The sequence below is a fragment of the Leptonychotes weddellii genome, chromosome 2 (assembly GCF_054177405.1).
Source record: "Leptonychotes weddellii isolate Sample4059 chromosome 2, ASM5417740v2, whole genome shotgun sequence".
Classification (NCBI taxonomy): domain Eukaryota; kingdom Metazoa; phylum Chordata; class Mammalia; order Carnivora; family Phocidae; genus Leptonychotes; species Leptonychotes weddellii.
In genome coordinates, this window is record NC_138370.1 from 140,217,283 (window position 1) to 140,244,668 (window position 27,386).

Genomic DNA, 27,386 nt, shown 5'->3' on the forward strand with positions numbered 1-27,386 from the left:
TACCCTCCCCAATGTCTATCACCCAGCCACCCCATCCCTCCCAACCCCCCCCACTCCAGCAACCCTCAGTGTGTTTAGAGCAGGAGTCCTTTTGTTCGTGTGCGTGTCCTCGAGGTGAAGCACCCTGTCCACACAGTGGTGTTCGCTGACTGTGCCATGAATATGGGATTACGACTCCCTGTCTGCCAGTCTTCCTCTTATGAAAGGGTCCTGAATCCTCCTCCACGTAAAGTTTTCTGCTGCCTGCATAAGATTTATTTGCCTGTTTATTGCAGAAACCTTTTTAATAAGAGATTACTGTGTGGAAGGTACTAGCCTAGGCTCTATAACTTTATATAAAGATTATCAAATCCAGTTCCTGGCTTCAAGAGCCTCCTTCATGACTAAAAGAAAGAAAATACCATGAAGAGTGAGCTATAAATAAATGGCAGCGGCAGCCCAAGAGAAAGAAGCATCACTTGCAAGCAGGCTGTGTAACCTGTGTCTACGGGGCGGTTGATGAGCCGGATGGGCATTGGGATCTTGACTGTGCGTTAGAAAGTAGTGGGAGAAGAGATGGGTCCTGGAGGGCATTTGGGAGTCTTGATTTGGGGCAGTGAACACACCGGAAAGCTTTTGCAGAGTGTTATTGCAGGAACCGCACTATGTTCCGGGAAGATGGCCGCCACGTGAGGTGTGCAGGGGGCTTAAAGTGGGAGAGAATGGATTTCTTGAGACACCCCAGGAAGCTATGACTCCAGAATGGGGTGAGGTGTTAAGACTTGGCAAGGCTGGTATGATGGTCTTTTCAGGATTTGTGAGGCAACAAAGTTTTCAAAAATGGCCTTTGAGTTGCATTGTTTCAGCAACCTGTGGTTGGCCCCATGAACTCCCGTGGCATAGTTTATCCATCCTTTTTACAGGGGCAAAGAGTCTCCACTGCTTATTGGCTGTGTGACCCTGGCCAGGTTACTTAACTTCTCTGAGCTCCAGCATTCTGTCCTCTAAGAAGCTGAGATAATAATAATCTACTTCATAGGGTTGTTGTAAGTACTAAATCCAAAAAGCATGCATACAACTGGCTAGCTCAATGCCTGGCACATAACACTCAGTAAATAACATCAAATCCCTAGTCCTTCGGTGAGGACACAATATTGAACAATTTTATTTCATTCCAGACCAGCACAAGTTTGGCAGTTGAAAATTTTTTTTTAGATTTATTTATTTGAGATTGTGTGTGTGTGCTGGGGTGAAAGGGAGAGGACAAGAGAGAATCCCAAGCAGACTCCCTGGTGAGCACAGAGCCCAGCGTGGGGCTCCATCCCACATCACTGAGATCACAACCTCAGCCAAAATCAAGAGTGGGATGCTCAACTGGTAGAGCCACCGAAGCACTCCAAAAAATTATTTTAACTCTTCAATGTCACTAGAGTCTCATTGGCGTGGTTCTAATTAATATTATGTACAAGTGCAACTGCGTGTGTCCTTTAGACTCTCAAATGGCCTGAGTAGTTTCAGTTTGGGAGGATGGTTTTTGTAAATCTACTGGGGGGGGTCGACAGGGGGAGGGGATCAAAAACCAGCAGTTTGATGATTATTTCTAAATCTTTCTTTGTTCAAAGTGTTTGTTTTTTTTTAAATCACCATTCCCTGTCACCAGACCTGTTTCAACAAACGCTTATGGTAACGCCTACTTAATGTAATCAAAGTAGTTTAAACATTAATTGAACTCAATCACCCAAGCACTGTTAGCCCCGGGAACTGACACATTAAGGCTGCCATCCACAGCCAAACAGCCAAGCCAATCCCTTACGTTCAGTTACATCCCGGTGGAGGTGAAGGACCCACATTTGCAACGTCTCAGGCTTCCTCTGGCTGCTAAATTGCTTTGTTTATCGTGTTCTGCAATACTAGGAAGTAATTTTAATTCTTTCTGTATTGTTCCTGGAGAGTTGAGCACTTCTTAATGAACTCATAGTTCATTAGGGAAAATGGACTAAGGTCAAAGGTTTTGAAAACAGAGTGCATATTAGGCAGAGCCGGACCTGCAGTTTTCCTCTTCCCAAATGACTTAATGAAGAGAGAATCTTAGGGCAAAGGCAGCTGTCAGCAGCTACAGGAGGCGAAAGCATCTCCACCCTCCACATCCACACTCAAGTGGCGAGGGGAGGAGCTGCGGCTGCCCCAAACTAGGTGTAGCTTGCCTGGCATGTCATGGCGTCCCTTTGGCATGCTTCTACTCAGACTGAGGCAGAGGACGGCTCCAGTCAGCAGTGCTGGCTTATAGGTCTATAGGGCAAGTCCCCTGTGGGACTGTTGTGGATCCCTGGTTCCACAAAAACCTGAGGGAGGTGACAGGATGGCAGGTCACCTGGAGCCCCAGGCGGTGACTGGCCCTGAGGGCCACCTTCCTTTGCAACCTCTAGCCAGTCCTGTCACTTCCCCACTCTACGCTCAAATGTCCTCACGTTGTAAAATAAAGCCATTCAACTGTCTGTCGCTATCAAACCGGACTACTAAGGAAGCTCTTCTGTGTGTGGGCACAGGGGCGGGGTACGGGCTGGTGGGGAAGGGACCCGTGGAAGATTTCATGTGGAAAGAAGAGTCTTCAGTTAAAAGATAAAGTTGGAGGCACCCACCTAGGTCTCCGGATCTCCTGTGAGCTCTGAATTGAGCAATGCAGCCAGATCAGGGATGAGCCTCTGGACACCACCAGCTCTCCTTAGTCACGAATCAGGCTGTGTGACTTCCCTTTATTGACACCAGTGTCTGGGAGAGAGGCCTGGGAATTCCCTAAGCCTGAAAAAGCAGGGACTTCCAGGGAGAAAGCTTCAAAATGGCCTGAGAAGGCAGAAGAGCAGGTTTGTTCTGTTTTGTGGCTCGATAAGTAGGTGCTGAAACTAAAGTCTATTCCATAATGACCCTACGTTCTCCTTCACTCCTTCACCCCAGGAGGCTTTGGCTGACACTTGTGATCTGTGCACACAGCCACAGAACAGCAAGAAATGTGTCCTCAAAGATCTTAGAGTCCAGGAGAGGATGTAAGAAATGAGCATGGATGATAACGGAAGCCTCAGTGCCGGGAGCTAGCTGTGGGGGGAATTGGGATGTTTAGACAGAGCAGGGAAACAGCGGGATCAGGGTAGAGTTTAATTGAAAGGGATCATTTCATGCAAGTCTTGAAGGAAAAATTGGGTCTAGGCCTAAAATGAAAAACATTCCAGGCAGAGAAACTGATGCTGGCGCAGAGGCAGGAAAATGGAAAACATGTACGAGGAACGATGAATAGTTTAGTTTGGCTGAAACCAAAGTTTGGCAAGAAGAAGAGTGGTTGGAAATGTCCGTTGGGTTGGTGTCTTAAATAAATACTGTCTTTGTCCATTTTAGTCTTTCCAAGGTTGTATCACCTGATTCCAGATGGTGAAATTACAAGCGTCAAGATCAATCGAGTGGATCCCAACGAAAGCCTCTCCATTAGGCTTGTGGGAGGCAGCGAAACCCCGCTGGTCCATATCATTATCCAGCACATTTACCGGGACGGGGTGATTGCCAGGGATGGCCGGCTCCTGCCAGGAGACATCATCCTGAAGGTAGACGCGGTCGCTGCAGGGCCATGAAAAGGGGCTTAATAAAAACCCCTTCAGAGGAAGTAAATGGATGGATGGAGGAAATGCTAAATAAATGTGAAGCGGTCTCTTTCCGTAGTTATCATGTTGAAAGGACTCTTCATCTGAGACCTGTAATATAATTGAGATAGGTCTTTGTCCCCTTCTGTCTTGTTCTTCTAGTCTCTCCTTCTTTCTGTAAAAGAGTAGTTCTGTCTCTGTATCATTTTGTCTGTCCTCCTCTTCTTTCTCATCTCCCCTCCAGCTTCTGTCCCCACTTCCCTCTCTCCACCTCCTTCTCCTCTTCGTCTCTCCTTCCGTCTACCTCCTCCTATTACTTTAACGATAACATAAAATAAAACTGGAACGTAGATCTTATGTTGTTTTTAGAGCAGATTAATGGAACATTCTGTATTTTATCTAGTCACTCCCATTCACACACCCCTCCATGGTAAATGTCTGGGGGCTTAATGGCCCTCCATGAGAAAAACCAAGAAGTAATCCTAAGCTATGCCCACCAAGCCACAGACATTGCGGGGCAGACATGTTGGTGGAACAGCGCCCCGTGGGCATTTCTGTCCTCTGAGGCTTGAGTGTCAGGAAGGACGTTCAGGAAGAATTCTGACAAGAAGAGAAAGGATGAAGGGAGCATTGTTGATCAGACAGAAGTCAGACAGGTGGCAAGTGTGACAAGAAATCCCTCCCTGGTCCTATATTCCCTGTCCGATACCCAGAGGAGGGTTTCATCCCACTCCTTCTAGGTGGTTGACGGGCCGGTTCCTGACACATCATGTGCTATTTCTCTGGCAAAGAAATTCTTCTTTTTTTGGAATAAGAGGAGAAAGAATTTAAAGCAGTTGTCATAACAATCCTGAAACTCCCACTGGCCTCTGAGGTGGAGGACAAGGCAGGGCCTGTCGAGCTCCGGAGCGTGTCCACAGTGCAGTCGGGTGACACTCTGCGTGGCTTCCCTGCAAAGGAAAGGAGCTGTCCTGCCCGGGAGGGTTGCATAATAAGACATCTTGATTCTTAGGACCTTCAAGTGGCCCTGGCAGGCAAAGGGCTGCCAAGACCGTCTAGCAGAATCCCCTGGCTGCCTCCTGGGCTGGGTGCGATGGGGGAAAGCAGATGCAGGATCAGTGACCGAGCAGAGCAAGAGTTGTGAGCTCCCCTGGGTGTGGACAAAGGTGGTGAGCTGCTCTGTGCGCGAGAGCCTCCATCCATCCCTGAAGGGGCAGTGAAAAACTGGGATGGTGGGCTGCAGGAAGACCTCTTAAAATTTCACTCTGAGCCTCCTCTAACCAAGAAATCCTACCCAACCATAGAAATTCAAGAAGGCTGTCTCTCTTCTGTGGGGCCCCTGTCCTTAAGACCCTCCGCAGAGTACGGTGCTGTCGTAAAATTGTTTTCTCGCAAAGCAATGACTACCACTAGGGGCTGTAGCCTTCTGGCTGGGCCTGCTTAGTCAGAGTAATGAAAACCAGAAAGCCCCATGCAGCATCAGGCCCGCAAATAATGAATGAGGCACAGATGAGAGGGCTGAGCTTGAGGACGTTGAAGTAGAATGAAGGGATGCAGCCTTTCAGTAAGAGAACCTAGAAACTCATTCACATCAGTTTGTTTGAAACTATACAGAGATTTTCTTTTTCCTTTTGTTGAGAACATGGGCAAAAGACTTCCTAGGCAGCAACCACCTTAAGACCACACACACACACACACACACACACACACCTACGCACACATACATGCAATGGCAGGCCACGGAAGTTCCAGGATGGATGACCCAGGGAGAAGAAGTCACCTGGAGATCACTGGAAAGTAGGTGTCAGTTCAGTTTAATCTCAACAGCAGTTTAGTGTAATCATTTGAACCTAAGTGGGAAATTTTCTTGTTTTGCTTTTTCCTACTTTTTCTTCCTCTTTTCTCCCCCCTGCTCCCACCCACCCCTTCAGCTGAACACTGAGTTTGGCAAGCAACAGGAATGAGGGCTGGGCCTGTGAATAAATCTAGGGGCCTGTGCAGGGACAGGTTGAAGAGAGATGGCATCCACCGGGAGAGCTGAACAGGCGATGTGGTAACACAGAAGGAAAGCGGGGCTAGAAGTAATGTTGGAAGATGGGGGTGTCTGGAGATTTGGACAGAGGAGAAGTGACAAACCGGGGCAGTCTTTAAGGAAGGGTCCTGCTGATGCTGTGGGCCTGGGGCTTCTAGGAAGGACTGTGGCAGGTGGAGCTGGCTGATCTGCTCTAGCTTCCGGTCCCCTCCCTGCCCACCCCCGCCAGGTCAACGGGATGGACATCAGCAACGTGCCTCACAACTATGCCCTGCGCCTCCTGCGGCAGCCATGCCAGGTGCTGCGGCTCACTGTGCTGCGTGAGCAGAAGTTCCAAAGCAGGAACAGCGGACAGGCGCCCGACGCCTATGGGCCCCGAGACGATCATTTTCATGTGATTCTCAACAAAAGCAGCCCTGAGGAGCAGCTTGGAATAAAACTGGTGCGCAGGGTGGATGAGCCTGGGGTATTCATCTTCAATGTGTTGAATGGTGGTGTGGCAGGCCGACATGGTCAGCTGGAGGAGAACGATCGCGTGTTAGCCATCAATGGGCACGACCTTCGGTATGGCAGCCCAGAAAGCGCAGCTCATCTGATTCAGGTGAGTCACGGGTCACTGCCAAGACCCTGGCTAGAAACTGCTGGCGTGAGTGGGATGCTCATTACCCTGACCCACCTGCCCTGTTAGTACCACGTGTGACATGCGGTGCCCCCTTTTCTGGGAGTCAAGATTGAAGGGCTAGGTAAGAACATTACTCAAGCAAATGATGTGTGTCAGGCTCATGGACATTCCCTAAGTGTTGCCAGCCATCCAATCTGACTGCCCATAGATACTAAGGGTTACATGCTGCAGCCTGACCAGGTTAAGATCACTTAAGGTCAGCAGGGTTGTGTCATCCTTGTACCCAGTGTGTTATTTGCAGACCAGGGGTCATTCAGATATATTCTGGACATATCCAAGACATCTAGAGGTACTAACTCCCATAAGAAACTGTGCCATCTACCCTCCAGGAATCCTGTGGACAGAGACCACTATGGGATTGGCTAAGGCTAAGCCCCGTCTCCATGGCTGAATCCAACCTCCTTGGAAAGCCCATGGGAACTCAAGTATGAATCTAGAAGAATCTAAAAAGAGAGGCATACAAATTATGTTCCCAATAGCCTGACATTGGTTCAAATTAATTCACTTTCCTGACTGGCATAGCATCATCAATCCCTAGCATGTATCTTGTTGCCTTTGGCTGGGTCACCATGTTTTTCTACTGTTTAATGAGCTGCCATCTTTATTCTTAGAAGGACAGGCTTTCTGGACTCTTGTACTCTAACCCATTTATTCACTTCATTTAGCCAAGGTGTATTAACTTTCTGCTCACCTAGGCATGTGTCAGGTACAGAGAACACAGAGATGATGGCCTCTTGGGCTGCTCTCTCAAAGGAACCCTCAATCTAGTACAGGGGATGGACTTTCTGTAAATAATTGTCATATGGTGTGTTAGTAATATAATGGAGAAATTAAGTACAGTGCTGTTTCAGATGTAGAGATTTTTGCTTGCATGGGCCTAGGAATTCTTTATAGAGAAGATCTTGAACTGGAGCTTTGAGGAATCAGAAGTTCTCTAGGTAGACAAGGCAGGGAGGGTCATTTTAAGGGGATACAACACAAAAGAACATTTCCCTGAAAGCTGGTTAGGAAAAGCGTTCATACCTGGAGCATGGTGTATATTAAAAAAGCAGTCATAGACAAGGCAGGATTGGGAGGCAAGGACCAGATCCATGCTAAGAAGTTCAGACTTTATCCTCAAGGCCATGGGGTGTCATTGGAAGGTTTTAAAAAGGAAGTGACATGATTTTCTAGATCTCTCTTAAGGTAGTAGAGAACTGATAGGAGAGGGGCCAGATTTGAGGCCTTATCTTATGAAGCATTTGCAATTACCTGGCACACGGCATCAGCTTGCACTTAGTGACTAAATTATTAATACTTCAAGACGAGACAGCGAGTCAGCAGCGGTAGTTAAATGAACCTTGTACCGAGTTCTGCTGAGGATGATCATCAGAAGACAGAGCCTGCTTTCTAGAACTTGGTCACCTAAGCACACACAAGTCTCCCTACTCTGGGTTCCAGCCATGGAATTCTTCCAGGTGTTGACAACTCTTCACTGTCATGTGTGTGGTATCTTCTCCCTCTTCCTCAAGGAGAACCAAGTAGTGTCTGATACTGTCCTTGTAGATGTGGACAGCCTGAGGCAAAGAGTACAAGGGGACTTACCCTACTTCCTCTCTACCCCAGGATAGGAAGCACATGTGGTATGTGGCTCTTGGTGGTGTCCCACTTTCAGGGTGATTCTCAATGTGATGGATGTTCATCTGCTTAACGGGCCCTGAGGCCATAGTCTGTGGAGCAGGTGGAGAAGAAGATCAGAGTTACAGGAGGCATTTCCCCTCTGGACTTTATGCCATCTATTCCCAAGTCCTTATGCCCAGCTTCGACTTCTCTGAACACCACACCTACATAACCAACTGCCTACTTGGTATCTCCATGTGAATATGTAAAAGGCATCTCAAACTTAATGTCTAAAACCAAATCCTTGACTTCTCCTTCCTCTACTCCTTGTCAAACCTATTCTTTCCTCAGCCTTTTCCAGTCTCCAGAAATGGCACCATTTGCCCAGTTATTTGGGCCAAAAGAATCTCTTACTCTCTCCAGTATGCTCTCTCTGTAATCCATTTCTCACCACCTTCACAGCTTCCCTCAGGCATGCTACCATTGGTGCTGGGTCTCTGGGAGAGACCTCCCACCTGGTCTTTTGGACTCCACACCTGATTCTCTACCTCTGCTCTCTACACGGCAGGTCGATGGCCAGTCGACAGTCAGTCCCATTGTGTCACTCTTGTGCTCAGCTCTCTGATGCTTCCCAAGACACTCAGAGTAAAATTTCCAAATCTTAACAATAACCTTCAGAGCCATATGTAATTTGGCCTTTAGTTACCTTTCTAGCTTCATTTCTTAAGCAAAGTAAGAGGGTTTCTAGTATTCTCACCCTTGCCTTACCATGCTCAGTCACATTGCCTTCTTGCTACTACTCCTCAAAAGCTGCAAGACCTTTTTCACATCAAGGCTGATGTTCTTGCTATCCCTCTGACTGGAAGAATCTTCCAAATGTCTAACTGCCATGCTTCATTCAGGTCTCCTTAAATGTCACCTTCACTGACCATCTCATTTAAAATAGCTTCTCCCACCCCCAGCTCTATATCCTTTATTTAATCTGCTTTATTTTTTCCTACCAACTAATTACTTTATCACCTGTTGGCCTAGTATAGAATAATACAGTATTGTGTATCGAGCACTTACAGAAATGCCTGGCAAGAATAGACACTCGATAAATATTTGCTGAATGAATAAATTGAGTCAAGTTATAAAAATGTAAATATACAGAAGATTAGAATTTATGCATTAATTCCATCTCTTAGGGATTTTTCATCAAACCATTTACCAGAGAACAAACACCAAATCGACTTTTACATGCTGTTTGTCTCCCAGATGGAATTTCTACATCTTTTCCTCTTGAATTTCTTCAGTTGTTACTGGTTGAGCACCCTTTAGGTGCCGACAAGTGTGTGGATACAGTGGTAAACAAGACTGACACAGTTCCTGGCCTTGTAGAGCTTGGGACATATTCTTGTCCCAGATCTCAAATACAGTCAAGTCAGAATTTAGCAAGTGGTTCTAGCCTGTATGTGTCAATGGGTGAGAACAGAAAATAGATGTTTATGAAAACATTAACCCATGGAAAAGGAAGAATAATTTTTCTCGTCATGAACAAACTGCACTCTAAGCATGATTTTTCCCCCACTTTAAAAGTAGACTTTTAAGGTGATCATCAATTTTATTTTTGTGTCATATTTGTCAACTCCCTCTGCAGGTCAGTCTGGGCTCACATTCTAGAGCTAATCTGCCAATGACACTCCACAACAGGCAAAAGAAAAACTCCCTTACTCATGCCATTTGGAAAAATTTTGATTACATGTGGCATTCTACTTTGGTAGATTAATAACAGAAGAGGGAAAATTTTTTCCCTGAGAAAGTAAATTTATGAAGTAAAATCTTGCCTAACAGTGGGACTTCCTAAAAGAGTCTTCTGCTTACCAAACAAAGCCAACATGCTTTATAAGCAGGGGAAAAGGAAAAAAAAATTCTTTTAAAGACTTGGGCAAAGCTAGTTGGAAAAGAAATGGAAAAAGTAGAGTGCTGGGAAAATCCAGTTAAGCAATCTCAAGAGTGGATTTTATTTATGTGATACTTGTAACACACACCAGGCTGGGGGAATTAAGCTTAATACCCTTCAAAGGTGGAGACTCAAGTTACCAACCAATCCTTGGCTGCCTGGCCTTCGTGTATCTCCTCCATGAATCATACTTGCCTTAGAAGAAATTCCCAGACAACATGTCCTTTTGGTCATGTTTTCTCCCACAGTACCACACTTGACTTTTTCTCCATTATTTCAGGGAAAAGTTATTACAGAGAAGCCACAACTATTTTAAATTTGACCAACTTACATATGTAGAGTCCTAACCCCCACTTACTCAGCAGCCCCAGGTGTCAGAGCCCAGGAGTGAGACGGACTCCTCTAGGAGGAAAAGCCCTAAGGAGACAGAAGCTTCAAATATGGAGCATTTGACTCCAATATTTGGAGTAGCTGACTCCAATAAACTTAGGACAACTTTATTTTTCTCCATTATCAATTTCTTAATTTTTTGAGCACCATGTCTAGAATCATTGTAGGTGGGACGCCTGGGTGGCTCAGTGGTTAAGCATCTGCCTCTGGCTCAGGTCATGATCCAAGGGTCCTGGGATCGAGTCCCACATCATGCTCCCTGCTCAGCTAGGAGCCTGCTTCTCCCTCTGCCTGCAGCTCCCCCTGCTTGTGTGTGCATGCTCTCTCTCTAACAAATAGATAAATAAAATCTTTAAAAAAAAAAAAAAAGATTGCATCTCTCTCTACTAATCAGTATGCAAATGATTTACGCTGACAATACTATGCCTATTCTGAGATGCTCTCATCTACAGTTCTGGAGCAGTGAGCTCAAATATATACAATTAAGAAATGAAGAAAGTAATTTTGGATTTCAAATTTGAGTCTCCTTCCTGTGTGTTTTTTTTCCTAGGCAACTACCAGACTTCAGGCAGAAGCTGAAAAAAAAAAATCAAAGCCATTTGTAGAGGGGATGATAACCTCTAGGTTTTCATTAATACCTACAGATGTGTGAATTTTTGTTCCCTTTCCATGAATTAATATTTAAATTAGAAGTTATTTTATCAAAGAACAACTGGCAACCAGGCTCTTCAGACTTTTCAAAAGAACGTGAGCAGCCTCTAGTCAGAGCCGGAAAGTAAATAATGAACTACTCGTATTACCTACATTTGTTCTGAATATGTGATTCCAGCTCATGAGTTTTGCACAACCGGAAAAAAGACAGAACTTTTGTCCCCTGGAGCCAGTAAGAACTGCCAGTGAAATAAGACCTGATAGATCAATGTGCTTTTTACAGATCAGCACAGCTAATACAGAGTCAAATCCCCATTTAAACCAATTTTCTTAACATGGCATTGTAATAAATTTAATACAAAGGCTAAAGAATACATAAATGTAAAAACTGTCTTCTTGAGCTGAATTCTTAAAGTCCAGATGATTTTTATACAGGGCTCTAAATTTCATGCATTCATGATAAAGCATGACTTGGTAAACTGTACAGCTTTTCAGCTTAGAATTTTGTCAGTGAATCTCATGCACAGCTCCACACTACAAATATTAGGGAATCTATTTTTATTTAATATTAAGGAATCTTGAGGCTACACTGCCCTTCCTCCAACTCAAAATATCCCATGTGCATTTTTTTTTAACGCCACAGAACAGAATCAACCACGAGAATAACTTCTAGATACCATAAAGAAATGATGTTTGAGGCAAAGGACCTGGGTCATTCTGCTGACTCGGCAATCAGCCACGAGAACTCAAGAACTAAATTCTTATTTTGACCTTGTCATTGACCTCTGTATGACCCTGTGTACATCATTAATGTCATCATTAACATCTTAGCCCTTAAAGATGTGCTTCTGGGAGCAGAAGGATGAATATGGAGCTACAGTCAAGAGGGAAAGTAGACCAAATTTCTGTCTCAAATCTTTTTCTACCCTGGTCAAATCCTAAGGTCCAATTCACTTTTCCTCAAAGCCTCCTTAATTTCCTTTTTCCTTGGCCAGACTCTGGTTGCTCTTTGCTCACTAAAGTAGCTGCTGCCTCTCCAGCAGAAGATATTCTTGAATTCTTTTAAAAATGTGTCAGGAGCTATGCTAGGAGCTAATGTTTCAACGATGGACAAATCTGCGCACCTCAGGTTTGCTTGCGCCAAGCTTGTTTTCCAGAAACTCTCCGCTTACAGTGCACCGTGTTAGCTTGTTCAGGAATTCTATTTCTGGAACCCCAACTTTTTGCTCAGTGAGAGGTATTTTTCTCAGAATTTCTCTTGTTCACTGGAAGAGAGGCATAGGGCAAGGACTTTGTTTCTGCATCTCATTGTGTGGTACGTTGCCAGGTCAACAAATGACTGGTGACTTTGGTATTTTTCTAGCCTACCAACTGGCGATGGTTCTGATGCCTCCTGTGGTCTGTATTGCCATGTAGGATCTATGTGCCTTATGTGATCTCAAAGCTAGGCTGTACTGATGTAAGGTGTCCCTTAGTGAGGCCCTGGGAACCTCCTTGTCATCTTCTAATTAATCACTAATAATGAAGACTGACATCTATGGAGCTCTTGGCTTCACAGAGCTAATCCCCTATGGATGTATGACGTGGCAAAATAGGAACCCCATCACTGAGGTCCTGGGTATAGCTGGTCCACGCGCGAAGAAACTACTCTATATTGGTTCTTCCAGGTCTGATTCTATATACACACACCCCGCTCAAATTTATTAGAGGAAGTTAGAGTTCGTCAAGCTTTTGAGATGATTTGAAAACATATGAAATATTAAAGTAGAAATATTTGACCTGGAAAGGAGAAGAGCTAAGAGAGAAGAGTGAGCCTTATCTTCAAGTAAGATTGTCCCACAGAAATTGATTTGGAGCTATCTGAGAGGGTATGACTGGAGCCAATGGGCAAGCAAGAAAATGGCACATTTAGCTCAGCCCAAGGACAAATTTTCTAATTAGCACTATCTAAGAACAGCCCACACTGCCCTGGGACACAGTGAGTTCACGGTCTTTGGAGGCACTGAAGCATGAGCTGGGTGACAACATGGCAAGGATTTTGTGGGGGAACTGAAGCCTGAGTTACAGAGAGAATGTTGGCTTAGCTATCTGACATCTCTTCCATATATGTGGCTATTTAATGATATGGAACCAGTGCCCCACAATTTCCCAGGGCATTGTGAGCACAAGACAGATGAACTGACAAGGATCCTTGAGTAATTGGTGGAAGGGAAGCTAAGATGGGGCAACCCCAGAGAGTATAGGAAAAAAACAAAAACCATCCCTACAACCATACATTGAAAATCAAAGCTAGACTGTCTCCCTCTGGGATCCTGGGAAAAGAAATGAGTAGGGAATGCAGATGCAGGATGAATTATCTTTTAAGAAATGCTCATTAAAACCTTTGTTGGTGGAACACTAAGGGAAGACAAGCTTATGTTATTATAAATGCAACTGTAGCTTTCACTTGTCTCTGTAACAAGAGTTCCCCAGTCAAGCATGGGTCGCCTGTGGACCCATACTGGTGTTATAAGAGTTGTGTGTTTATGGTCTCCCTGCTCCGAGCAATAGTCTGGATGCCTAACAGCTTGGAATTTCCCTGTTTCAGGTCTTTAGAATGTTAAAAACTGTTTTATTTAAGCATATATATATTTTAAAGCAGCAAATGGTGTAATGCATGTGATTTGAGTCAATCCTCCTTCACAGTGAATAGGTGAAGCCCTGGGCTAGGTGAGGAGGTCACACCTTGAAGTACAGGGGCACTATCAAGTCTCGGTCTGCCCTAGTTCTCACTGGCTGCCTTCACCATTGCGTGGCCCCGAGCAGTGCAGAACAGTAGAAAGACACCCTCTGCTCAGATGTACAGCTCTGCAAAATGCCTCTCCTGCTTTGCGTGGTGGCGTCTTTGATTTTCCATTTGTCTTCTCTGTGAAGTTTCTGATCTGTGTGGTATCCTGACACTATGAACACTTCTTATTGGCCACAGTGGCTTCTGTAGGGAAAAGAACCATTCCCCGGGCTGAACATGACCGTACAGGATGCTTGCCTTGCAAGACGTCAGCATAGAGCTTTCAGACTCCTCCTTCCAGTTACAAGAGGTGGGATTTTATTATTTTTAAATGGGCTACACCTAAATGAGGCTGCCAGACTATGATTCCCTTCTGTGGCCTCTGCTTAGTCCCGTCATATAAATATTATTGGCAGTCTTGAGTCAAATCTCAAAAGAGCAGAGAAAAATAATCCTTAAACCATCACCCAAAAAGACAAGCCTTATCATGATAAATGCTACTCAGTTTTAACCCTTTGGTTTTCTCTGAATATTAGATTTTTCCTGTTTCCTTGGCTAGAAGTAATGGGTTCCAGCCTAGAGAGTCTCACGCGTGTAGCCCATATCTCTTTCACGGCACCTGTTCCTGCCTGTCCCTGAAGTAGGACAATCGGAGGACAGGAGCCATTTCCCCAAGGCTCTTAGTGAAGTGACTGGCTCAGAGCAGGCACGTGTCAGCCGTGGAGACAGAACAGCTACCAACAAGCTGAGGTCCCCAGGCGAGGACATGAAGGCCCTTAGAAGGGCTTCCCTTTAACCTATAGAAAGGAGAGAGGGTTTAACGCTTGGGCTCTTGGAAGAAGAAGGAGAAATAGGTACAGCAGTCGGCCTATGCGGCTTGTAACCTTCGTGTCCAGAGTTTGCCTCGAAAACTGAGGCTGTTTAAAGGAGAAAGAAGAGAGGAAACTTCACCCGAAAAGGACTGTCCTCTAGCCTTGTCTGCTACTCAAGATAGCCACAATTGTGGCTTCCAAGAGATGCTGTCCTACCCCTGTCTTGTAGCATGCTCTTCCTCTGAGCGTGCTATTGAAGCCAGCGATCTGCTGCACCCATCTTTCTGGCACATATGATGTGGCTAAGCAATAAAAAAGTTTCTGTCTCCCCTCACCCCCCTTCTCACACTTCACCTTCACACCCACAGAAAGAAAGACTTGCTGGTTCTAAGGGCTGTTTCTCGACGCTGGATCCGGCTGCTCCTAAGGGCTAGAGCCAGTACAAACACATTAGCCTATTTTCCACCTGACAGCTTCAAACACCAGGAAAGAAAGTGAAACCGATGGAGTCTCCCTGAGAGCAGTTTGTAAGGTGGCTGGTTAAGAGCCACAGACCCAGCCTTGTGGAGAATTTATTTCCAAGTAAATTGATACCAGGGTTATTTATTGGAGCGTTGTTCCTGCCAACAGCTTACTACCAAAGTCGGCATTTGAAAATCCGGTGAGAAATTTGTGTTTGAAAGTATGAATTAAACAGCTCTCCCAGGCTGCTCCCTGGCATTTTGAATTTTACCTGGCAAGTTGATTTGATATAAGTCTCAGATTTTCCTCAATTCTTATGAGGTGCCTACATCACATGATTGATCCTGGGCCAAGTGAACGTGATACAATATGCAGGCCAAAGACAAACCCACTGCTGAGATCCTTTAAAACATTGGAGTTTCCCTGAAGATAAGGAGCAAATTTGGGCTCAGCAGTTCGAGTTTTGACTGGAGTATTTTCCACTTATCTCTTAGTCATTTTTGCTTCAGAAAGTTCCTAACGATAACCTCATTAGGATAAGCGAGGCTTACCGTATAAAGAAAAACATTATTACAAAATACTCTAAGAATTGAGTTTAGCTGGCTCATATTGTAGTTCTTCATGTCTTCTTGCTTCATTATTGTTTCCTGAGCTTGTTATTTTTGTTCTGATGCAAGCTCTAAAGGTGATAAGAAACACCAAGGAATTCAAGATAGGCAAAGAACCGAGGGAAGGTATGTAAGTGAGCATTGAGTAGACCAGCAAAAGGGATGACTGGGCTTTATGTGAAGGAACATGAGTGAAAACTTGAACTTGCTTTTCGGGCCCTGTTCAGTAGGATTTTTGTAATTACGGAATTACACAGATGAATCCACTCGACTGGCCCACCATCCACCAATACACTCTTAATGCACTTCAGAGGTTGTTTTTAAAATTTCCTCTGATTTATAGCTACCCAGTTGATGATCCCTAAGTTTCAAGAGAGCTCTGAGAAGAAATGTTTATTAACGTAAGGATGCAAAACCATGAAGGTTTGGGCTGGTTGGACAACCGTGGGGATCTGAATTCATTGATGGGGCTCTGATTGATGAAGGTTTTAAAAACAAGGTCGTCCTTCATGACCTGATTTTTCCATGGTCTGATAGCCATACCTGTAAAGGAAGAAAGGCAGGTGGGCCAATGTCCATCTCTGCTGTTGTGGTGAGCAGTCAGGGGGTGGGGTGACGAGGAGAACCCCAGAAACTTACTCCTCTCTTTTCCACCTTGTCCCCAAATCTAGTCTTTCTTGGGGACCTTTCTAATCAACTCTGGGCCATCAGGGAGCTTTATTAATGTACAATTCACAGGGCTAAGGTCTCCTCTGTCTGCCTTGTGGATCTGGAGCCTCGGTAGTCAGCAGTTGTGGAAAAATGAGTAATGCTCTCAAACAGAAATGAAATTCATCTGTGGCAGAAAGCCAATTTGTAAATTTATGGTGTGGAGTGGACCTCCCCAGTAAGAAATGTATTTGTTTGGAATGTTCTGTGCAAGCATCAGTGTATATAGCAGAGAGGAAGAGGAGTCAGAATTAGTGATAGTCACATAAAAAATAAAGGATCAAGGCAAAGCCCTTTAATCAGGCTGTCTTGGAACCTATTAAGTCATCCCTGTATTGCTAAAGTGTTCGTCCTTTCCCATGCCTACGTGTCTAGCACTGTAGATGCAGGATTTCTCTTCCTGTGGTAGTAGAGTTGCTGCCACCAACTCTGTTCCTTTTTCTGTACTGTTTACCTTCGATCCGGGTTTTAGACTTTACACTGTGTACTCTGTTCTCTCTGAGAGGTCCTTCAGACGTGGCTTGTGTGCAGTGGAGCTGTCCCTTAAAAATAACAATGTTTGATGATGTCTTTGCAAAAAACTGTTGCATAAGTCAAACCTTCCCTAGTTTTTCCCTTGAAGCAGGTTACATTCCCTGATTTAAAGACAAAGGAAATAATTCTCATGTTCTTGCCAAATTACAAAATGGGCACTGCCATGAGAAATACTAGACACCATTTGTTTCCATTAGAGTAGAATAAAACTCGCATGTTGGTAAGCCCCTGGTGCCGGCCACGTTGGATGGAAGCTCTGAGAGTGGCTAATGTCTGTGTCTTCTCCCCCAGGCCAGTGAAAGGCGTGTTCACCTCGTCGTGTCCCGCCAGGTTCGGCTGCAGAGTCCTGACATCTTTCAGGACGCTGGCTGGAATAACAACAGCAGCCGGTTCCCGGGGCCAGGGGACAGGAGCAGCACTCCCAAGGTAAGCCCCAGCCTGAGTATGTCCACTCCTCCTGCAGGAAGCTATTTCTTGCAAAGGCTGCACACTTTAACCTTTCTAAGTGTAACCTCTGGACTTCATCACCTGAACACTGTTTGACTTGGCTTGTAAAACAAAAAGCCTGAAGTCCCATCCTCAGGACCTGGTGAGATAACAGGTGTCTCCCATCCAAGCAAGAGGGAAGAAGGTGCAGGAGAATTTTGAAACTTGATCTTACAGACTTCACATGGGGACATAATTTCAAGTAAAAGCCAAATATATGTCATGTTTTTCCAACAGTCATTTTGCTTAAGGACCGTTTTCATTCATTTTGAAATGAAATTGGATTTGCTTGGTTTTTGACTTTCTAAGTTCCCAATCTGCCTGATAATTATTTTATGAAAAATTAAATTATTATAATGATATATTTAATTATAATTATTTTAATTAAATAATTAAAATAATTATAATTAAAATAATTCCTCTGTTAATTTTAGTATGTTTGTTTTTGCAGAAGAACCCAGGAAGATAATATAAACCCTTGAAGTTCATGTAACATTAGGAGTAATGGTGGGTAATGGGACAAATCAGAAAGCAGATGCCCTGTTACAGCATTTAAATTTGGAAATAATGTAAAGTAATGTGGATTAAGCAGAATGCACCTATAGGCTGAATGTATCCTTCAGGCCAGCAATTTGAGCCTCTCTTTCAATGAGGTGACTTAGCCCAATTTGTACTTGTAACTAAAGATAAAAAAAAAAAAAATCTATAGGTAGTCCATTCATCTTGCAAGAGAGATTAAGGAATGCCTATCATAGCAATCAGAACATATCAGGCTGTGTTTCAGTTTGGAATTACTCACAAGTTTGGGTTTTTGAGTAATGGATGCAGAAACAAGACTCATAATTTTGATTTTGAAACATGTCATTAATGATACAGCCTACGAGGCCACACCCCTGCCTCTTTCTGCAGCCAGCTAGCCAGCCATGTCCCATAAATCCGTAAATTCCAGGCTTATTTACAGTAAGCAATCTAGACAGACCAGGCAACTCCTGCTAAAACATTTTGTGGATAAGGACTCCCTGGTGTCTTTCGCTAGTAAATACCATTAGTGTGTTTAAATTAAACTAATGGTATTTATTAATGGAAAACTAGTTTATTAGCTTAATCTAATTAATCTAATTAACTAATTATAGCTGGATTAACTAGACTATATTGTATTTTAGCTCATTAAACCACTAAGCATGAGGCTTCCACCAGCACTGTGGGTCTATAATCCCTTCCACCTAACCACCATGAATCATGGAAACAGCTGTTCAAATTTTTGCTGCAATCTATGTCATGTATCTAACTCCTGGAAAACATACAGAACAAACTGGCCTAGTGGGAAATTGTAATATTTTCATTTTAACTTATAGTTCTGTCTGCCTTCTGAGATGCCCTCAAACACACACACACACACACACGCATGTGGCCTATTTAAAATAAAACTAAGACATATATGGCTCTTGGATGATTTAGGCTTTTATGATCCTACTAAGCTTTGTTTTATCTAGGAAACAAGATGGCTTTTTGAAAGTAGCAGCTCAAATGAGTCAGAAAAATACCACAGAAGGCAAACCAAGACTTGTGAGACAGAAAAGTTTGTAGCCAACTGAAAAGTTAAAGACAAATAGGTTGTCAAGTGTAGGCGTGTGGCTACCTCTGTGGGAGAGGAAAGGGAAAGTGACCAGAGAGAAATCACAGAGAGACTTCAACTGTAGTGGCCCCCGTATGTCTGACATTGGGTTGTAAGTTACATGGGTAGGTCATTAGGTTCATCTTTATATATTTTTTATAAACCTAAAGTGTTTTATTTTAAAAATCCCAGTATTTTATAAAGTATGTATTTTTATAGCTAAGTGAAAGTAGACTGGTGCTCATGATGTTTTCGAATCAGCTTGAATTAGTTCATACTAAATTGTGTTTTTGAACATTAGGGAACATCCTGAGATCTCTGAAGTAGAGAAGGGGGGCTGGGAGAAAACCCAGATGGAAAAGAAGATCCCTGTCGTATTTAACTCTCTTTCTCCCCAACCAGAGTCCAGCCATTCTGTGTGGGAAAGGTTCATGGTGGTACCTGGGTTTTCCATTGCTAACATGGGTGTCTCTCTCTGGTGGGGAAGGCAGATGGCTGTCAGAAACACAGGACAAAGGACATATTTCCCATTTGTGGTAGCCCAGTCATTTGTGTGGAGCCCATAAATGCTTGAAACCTCCCCTTATTCAGCACAGCAAGGCTGTTGGGTAAGCACTGAATAAGTGTGGAAGAAGACTCCACTCTCCAGGAACTCATATCTACAAGTAGAAATAGCCCATCTCTGCAGCCAGGAGCACATAGGTTTTGGCGTCCGAATCTTATTTGTCATATATTTTATTTGGCAGAATTGGGTTTGAGTTGAGTTCTCTAGTCAATGAGATAAACTGTTCCTGGAAAAATTGAGTAACTGATTCTTTCATGTGTTTTTCTGACAGTTATCTGAAAATTGATAGGTTACTTTTTATCACCTGTTGAGACATGGCCTCTGAAAGCAGAGTAGTGTGGTGGGGAGAGCACGGATTTAGTCAGATATCTGGGGTTTCAGTTGCCAATCCCACCTCCCACCCCCACCCCCCTGGCCAGCTGTGCTTCATTGATCAGATTCGTTTTAATGTTGAGTCTCAGTTTTTCTGCCTGGACACATTTAAGTAAATAACAAATATTCCTTTCCCTTTCCTCAAAGATACCTGGCCAATTTGTACATTATTCAAGGAATATTTATTCACAACAAAATAATTAGGGCCTCATTTATTTCTATTAACTGGTGTGGCTGGTAAGAAGCCATTTCTGGAATATTTCATAAGATATGTAATTTTGCCACTTTCAAATGAATTTAGTGACACTTTTTTTTAATGAAGTATTCTCAGATCAAAGGCATTTCTTCAGTCACAGGTGTGCCCTACATGGGCATTCTGAAACCCCACTTCATAAATGAGGTCAGGAGAGCTTTGAGTGATGATGGTATTACAAGATCTCCAAAGATCTTGTAATTACTGTGAGAAATCCAAATAACAATGAAATGTATTTAAACTTACTACCTAGAAAGGCAATTAGATTATTGGAATCTTCTTTTCCTCTGGGCAAATCTTGTAAATATTGATAAAACCCAGTATTGGCAGAATTGTGGGAAATCGGCATGTTCACAATGTATTGGTGAGATTATAGGTGATCGAACTATTTCCTATGTATCAAAATGTAAAATGCCCAGTCTTTTTGATTCAGCAGTTGTACTTTTAGGACATTAGCCCAAGGAAATATTTACACAAGTGCACAAGATATGTGTCTAAGGATGTTCACAGTGACACTGTTTAATTTTGCAAGAAGCTTATAAACAACCAAAATGGTCCTCAGTGGGGGGATAGGACATATCCACATGAAGAAGTACTAGGCGGCTGTTCAAGAATGCAGTAGAGCGTGCGTGTGTGTGTGTGTGTGTGTGTGTGTGTGTGTGTGTACACATACATTTTTTAATGTGAGAAGATGTCCTTGTTTTCCAGAGCATGCCATACTGTGTTTTTAGACATCACCTTGGGAGACTGATCTGCTACCCCTTCAATATCCCTGGCTTCCGTGTGGAAATAATGGAGGAAAACCCTTCTTTGTGAGGATCAGGAGTACATGCTTTATGAATATCCGCAGGAATGAGCTGAAACCACAGAGCAGCCAGGAAGAGTCCCTAGGTTTAGAACTTTGCCCTGAGTTGTGGGCATTTCAGAACTGCCTGCATTTCCAAGCAGGGCTTTTCTGAGAGATGTCTGTGATTAAGGCAGAGACATGCTACATCTAACTGCTTTGTAGGAGAGAAGGGTCATGAACTGAGAATGGATCTGTAGAGTACCTCCAGAACTCCTCTGTAGTGCTAGGACCACTGCGTTCATGTTGTTACTTATTTGTCTTATGTTGAATCTTTGCCCTGAAGAAGTTCCCATTTCAGTTTTATAACTCACTTCTGATAACCAGTCTCTTCAAGGTTCTGGGGTTTATAGAGACACACACCCCAGAACTTCCAAGTACTAATTGTAACATATACCTGGCCATAGTAGTTTGCAATTCCTGACAATTTGTGGCAACTTGTAATTTAACCATCCATTTATCTGACAAACATAGTTACCATCTTTAATGTGCTAAATGCTATATTCAGTGCTAGGGATATAGTAACAGGCTACTACTGGATACAATAAGGCCATTAAAACAGGCATGGGTAATTTTATACCATAGAAAATCATGAGATATAAATGCACAAAAAGCCTAGGCTTATCGTCATAATGAAGTGTTAAAAATGGACTCTTGTGCATGCAGGCAATAGTTCTATATGATGTTAACCATCAACTTTACAGAAATTTAATTATCATTCACTTGATTTGTTGAATAGATAATACATTCACAGGGTTCAAAAAATGGAAAGTATGCATGAAGGAGCCTCCCACCCATGCCTGATCTGTCCGGTTCCCACCTTCACACCCATAAAGCCACTTTCTTGTTTCCAGAGTGTCTTCATGAAATGCAAATATTAATACAATTTCTCCTCCCTCTTTTTAAACAGAAGGAATATACTTACACTTTCTTTTGTACCCTGATTTTTTTTTTTTTTTTACCAGATACACTTTTTAATTTTCTTTCTTTAGATACAACTGTAAGCTGTGTTTTGAGCTATAGACTTCTGTGAGGTCTAATCGAGTATTATAAATATTTATTTGCAGTGCACATTCCCATTTATACCCCTAGGTCATTGCACAAGCAGGGAGGAGAACACATTTTCAGAAAAATTATATGTTGATATGTATTCATTGATAAATATGCCCTTGACTAGACTGTCTTATTGCTCCAAGATAACACTGCATGTAGCTTTGAATGTTTTTAGTCCAGAGTTGCTGAACCAAAATCACAGTTCTCTTAATTTGCTTTTTGAAAGTCGGTCCTCAGTGTATGCTATACAATGTGTACACTATATTTTTATGTAATTAAAGGGTAGAACGGCATATTATTTAGAAATGCTGAAGTAAGAGTGAAAATGCTAATTGGAGAGAACCCAGTCAGTAGGGAGTTTTTAGAGTGGAATATCTATTAAATCCATTATTTTTCCTTAAGGAGTTCTATAATTGAGTCCCTCCTTAAATTAAACTTAGACTATTTAATTAAAATACTATTACTTTTTTTTTTAACTTAGAAAAAAAATTCCTGCTACTCATGAATGACAAGCTTTTTATGAGATACTACTATCAGGAATAAATGAGTCACTTGAAAAATTTTGGGTGCAGTTCACTTTGAGTGCTTACTATTTCTCCAGTGGCCTCCAACCTGTTCCTCTTCCATTTCTTCCATTCCCATTCGAAATGCAAACTTTCTCTGAATCAGCCTATAGAATTTGGGATAATACAACTCTGCTGAGGATGGCGGACAAAGCCAGGGTTCTCTCTGCACATGTCTTTCTCTGTGAGACCAAAGACTACCGTCATAGATTTATCCAACTTGGGTAGTTTTTGTATGTAGGAAATGAAAACCCTCTTGTGAGCAGATGTGCTATGTTTGTTTTTCTGTCTGTGCCTTTAGCCCCTCCATCCTGTGGTCACTTGCCATGAGAAGGTGGTAAGTGTCCGAAAAGACCCCAGCGAATCTCTTGGCATGACCGTTGCAGGCGGAGCATCACATAGGGAATGGGTTTTGCCTATCTACGTCATCAGTGTTGAGCCCGGAGGAGTCATAAGCAGAGATGGAAGAATAAAAACAGGTAAAAAGACACTTACGGTACTGGGGCAGTGGGGTGTTAAAATGAGTTAGCAGCTTGCTGGGTCAGGTCACTGCTTCCAGAAATAATGAGAGGATGAGACGCTGAGCTGCCCAGGACCTCTATTACCCATTGACCATGATTGGTTTGAGTATAGCTGCTGGACTGGGTTTCACCCCTCTTAGTTTGTGTGGGTTGATGTGGGCCACTTGGCTTGCTAATCAAGTGAGTACCTGCGAAATATGCCAAGAAGTAATGGGGAACTTCTACAGTTATGAGCAAGTGGCCTCAACTGAATGGCATAATTTGGTTCCATTCTTTCTAAGTGATTCTTTGCTGGATTGATCCTGTGATGAACCTATTCATGAATTGTTCCATTTTATGGGTTGGATGGGAGAAATACTTTCATAGATTTTGAGTCAATGAATATTAAGTGAAAGTACCATGCTAGGTTCTTTCCCACTGTTAAAAAAAAAAAAAAAAAAAGTTTCATTATTTTAATCTTATGTGTCCTGGGCTACTTTGAATGAAGGAAAGGGATGTCACATATGTATCCTTAATAATATTGTCAATTCCCATGAGTGGGTAGCTCAGATGGTTGAGCAACTATGTCATTTAAGGGCTTAGATTCAAGAGTTCAATGTGAAGTTCCTGAAGTACAGTTGCTTGGCCTGAGGAGCCACAGGGGGGTAGCATGGTAAGGGATTTCTTTGGCCAACCTAACAGTGCATCTTTTGGGGTTAGGCAAGACTCCAAGCCTTTCCCATATGTCTCTTCCTATCTTTTTACTCTTGCTATGGCTATTCCATGTGAAAAAGATGATATTCAATGGAGGCAGAAGATCAGGAGAGAGATAAAAGACTAGAAATTGGAGGTAGGAGAGGTATGTGTTTTGGTTTGTCTTGCTCTTCCTTTTCACCCAAGCACCTGGGTGGAGAATGATGAGGTTCACCAAGTAGTGACTTGTTAGCAAGAGAACGTGAGCAGAGGATTGTGTAGTATTGTGTGGGGAAATAGCCTTGCACATAGTAGGTGCTTACCCAACAGTAGTAGTATTACCTTTGCAGTGAACCACAATGTTAACTCCTTTCTCCCTCTTCAAGAGCATAGTTCCAGTTCATTTTTCTTAACTGCTATAGACTCCTCTGCCAGACCCTTTCAGGGGTAGTCTCTTATTCATTCATGCAATCCATATTTACTGGGTGCCTACCACATGCCAGGCTCTCTGCAGGCACTCGGAGCTTTTGCCAAATGCTCTCCCTTTGTGCTAAAAACAAGAAACAAGACGTGAAGAAGTAGGTTTTCTTGGATTAAATAGTAAACAAGGCTAATTTATCTTCCTTCTTTCCTTTTTAAATTTTTTTTATTTTTTAAAAAGATTTTATTTATTTATTTGACAGAGAGAGAGACAGCAAGAGAGGGAACACAAGCAGGGGGAGTGGGAGAGGGAGAAGCAGGCTCCCGGCTGAGCAGGGAGCCCGATGCGGGTCTCGATCCCAGGACCCTGGGATCATGACCTGAGCCAGAGGCAGACGCTTAACGACTGAGCCACCCAGGCGCCCCTCTTTCCTTTTTTTTTTTTTTTAAAGGCAAGAGCCAAACACTAATGGGTATGCTTTAGAAACCTCCACACATAACTCACCAATGCCTTGAAACATGCACACACTAACCATTTGCTATTTGAGAACTCAGCCTTATGCCAATGCAGGAGGCTAATGACAAGCCCCCTCATCTTACTCACTTCCCCACATCCCGCTCAGTGCTTTCTCCTTGGCACTTTTACAGAAGTTCCTGTTTGCACTCTTACTAAGGACGGCTTCTGCTTCTCTGGCCATTAGGTGACATTTTGTTAAATGTGAATGGGATTGAACTAACAGAAGTCAGCCGGAGCGAGGCAGTTGCATTATTGAAAAGTACATCCTCCTTGGTGGTTCTTAAAGCTTTGGAAGTCAAAGAACGTGAGCCCCAGGAAGCTCCAGACAGCCCAGCAGCCCTGGACTCCAACCACAACATGGCCCCAGCCGGAGACTGGTCCCCCTCCTGGATCATGTGGCTGGAATTACCATGGTGAGTCTCAACATGACCTGCTTGGAGAGGTGTGGGAGGACAATTACATTTCTTAGAACACTCTTTTACTCTCTTGGGCTGATTCATGGCACGAGCATCTTCATGAGTCCCAGGTTTGATTGTAAGACTATTTGAAATAATTCTGTCTTCTCTTCTGTTACTGAAACTGCATGCAGAAAGCCCAGGGCAGGATAAAAGGCTGGACATGGAAACACTGCTATCCACTCATGTTGAGGACCTTGGAGCTCGCCTGTATGGTTGTGTCAGTTGCTCGTGCCGCAGAGAGCTCAGCTGACAGGGAGAGAAGGCTAAAATCCAGCCTTCTGGAACCCACCATGGAGCCAGGGGAAGGATTACCTTTCCCTAATTTGCTAGTGGTAATTAGCATTGGTGGGGCCCTGGCTGAACATAATGCAGAAGAACATTTTGCCTGTACCCAGATGTTTGAGCATGTGCTGATTGAGGGTATGTCTCAGTCTCTCTCTCCCTAGTTCCTACTCTTGTAAAGTTCTTGTATAAAACTTCAGGAAGCAGCTGGGTTGTCATTTTAGTGAGATGTAACTAGAGCTTTACAGTGAAGCCATTAAATTGTCTCAGACACTCCAGGAAAATTTTTAAGGGAAGCTTTACTAAATGACTAAATGCAGAAATTAAATATTTAAAGGACAGATAAATTGGGGTTTGCACACCTGCATCAGAGCATAAATCCTTGGCCTTCAAAGGATTGCCTTATAAATTCCAAATGCATGATTTAAATGTTAAGTATTAGAGTCACTGAAGATGAAGTGCCATGGGATTAAATGAATGAAAGTAGGATGTTTGGTTTTAGTGCATTTTTCTTGAGGGTGGAGATAGGATGGTCCCTCTGTTTTTCTTTTCTTTTTCAAATTTTAAATGAGGTTTTAAAAAACATCCCTGTCTCAAATACACTGACCTAGATTCCTTTTTGAGCCTTTCTTAGTTGATAAATTATTTTTAAAATAAGTATATTTTTAAACAGTTGAAAATTGAGCATTGAGGCTGTCTGAAAACCTTCAAGCATTTTAGAACTGAGTCTGAGTGGAAGAAGAGAGTGTCACTTTAACATTTTTTTAAAAATCTTTCTGAAACCGGAATCTATGAAAGTAGGTCTTTTTGTGTGTGTGTGTGTGCTTGAAAGTTATTCATCATGTACTCAGAGTTCCTCACTGTGCATTCATGTAAGACAGGACAAAATAGGAGATGCTTTTTGCTCCAAATACAGCCACGTGTATGCCTTCCTCTCCCTCCACTCTTCGTCACTGGGCCTTAGGCAGCAATTCTCTGCTCTTGCCAGAAGGGTCGTCTGGATGGGGTTCGTTTCCTTTGAAAGGACTGGACAGGAAGGGTGAAATGACGCCAACACAGACAACACTGGGGTGCAGTCACCACGGCGGCCCCCCCATCGCCTCGCAGTGATAGGATCACAGTAGGATCCCAAGGCACCAAAGGGGAGAGGGTGCCCTCAGATCCATCCTCCCAGACCCACTCAGCAGAGGTAGTCACTGTTACCAATTCCTTGTGCGTGTTTGCAGGGAAAGTCTATGTCAGGGGTTGGCAGACTTCTTCTGCAAAGGGCCGGAGTTGAGGCTTTGAGGGTCACACCCTGTGTTGCGGATACTCAGCGTTGCTGTAGCGTGGAAGTAGCCATAGACAGTATGCACATGAATAGGCGTGGCTGTTGGGTCACAAAGACAGGCGGTGGACTGGGCCGTGGTTTGCTGGCCCCGGGTCTGGGCCCCTGTGTACACAAGCACACACAGTGGTAGCGCACACGCTATTGTGTACCGTGATTTTTTTTTTTTTTTTTTAAATCTTAAGAGCATCCTTGGGTGTCATTTCACATGAGTACATATCCAGCTGTGTTGTTCTCGTCCATGGCTGATAGCATTCTGTTGTACAGATGAGCCGTAATTATTGAACGAGTTCCTATGAGCAGCGAACACTTGGGTTGTTTTCCACCTCTGCTTTCACAAACGATGCTGCAGTAAGAATTCGTGAGGGACATACAGGGGTAGCCATTGTCCTAGTGTGGTGTCCACTCGCCACAGAGCTGGTTACAGAAATCTGCTCGCATCACTGTTAGCGAGCAGTGAGTGGCGGTGTGGACAAGTGGGAGGCCCTTCTCATCTCTTCCTCTGTATGCGTGGCTTGTCCTTTTCACCTGATTTTCAGTATCACAGATGTTTCGGGTTCCTCTAGGGAGTCCAGATATGTATATATCTTTTATGTTTCATGTCTTGTGTTTTCTGTTGAATCATTCTTTGCTTATTGTGGTCTGC

The 27,386-nt window shown here is 43.4% G+C and overlaps 1 protein-coding gene across 4 annotated transcripts in view; it reads left to right on the forward strand.

Annotated features, from left to right (window-relative positions):
• The window catches only part of LNX1 (ligand of numb-protein X 1), a 175,818-nt gene that overhangs the window by 142,939 nt on the left and 5,493 nt on the right, over positions 1-27,386 (forward strand). For all 4 annotated transcript variants that reach the window (XM_081812376.1, XM_006734378.3, XM_081812377.1 and 1 more), the window contains 5 exons: positions 3,367-3,569; positions 5,867-6,238; positions 17,084-17,218; positions 22,845-23,022; positions 24,858-25,086. In XM_081812376.1, the coding sequence (XP_081668502.1) occupies positions 3,367-3,569; positions 5,867-6,238; positions 17,084-17,218; positions 22,845-23,022; positions 24,858-25,086 (1,117 nt within the window). The remainder of the gene's footprint in view (positions 1-3,366; positions 3,570-5,866; positions 6,239-17,083; positions 17,219-22,844; positions 23,023-24,857; positions 25,087-27,386) is intronic.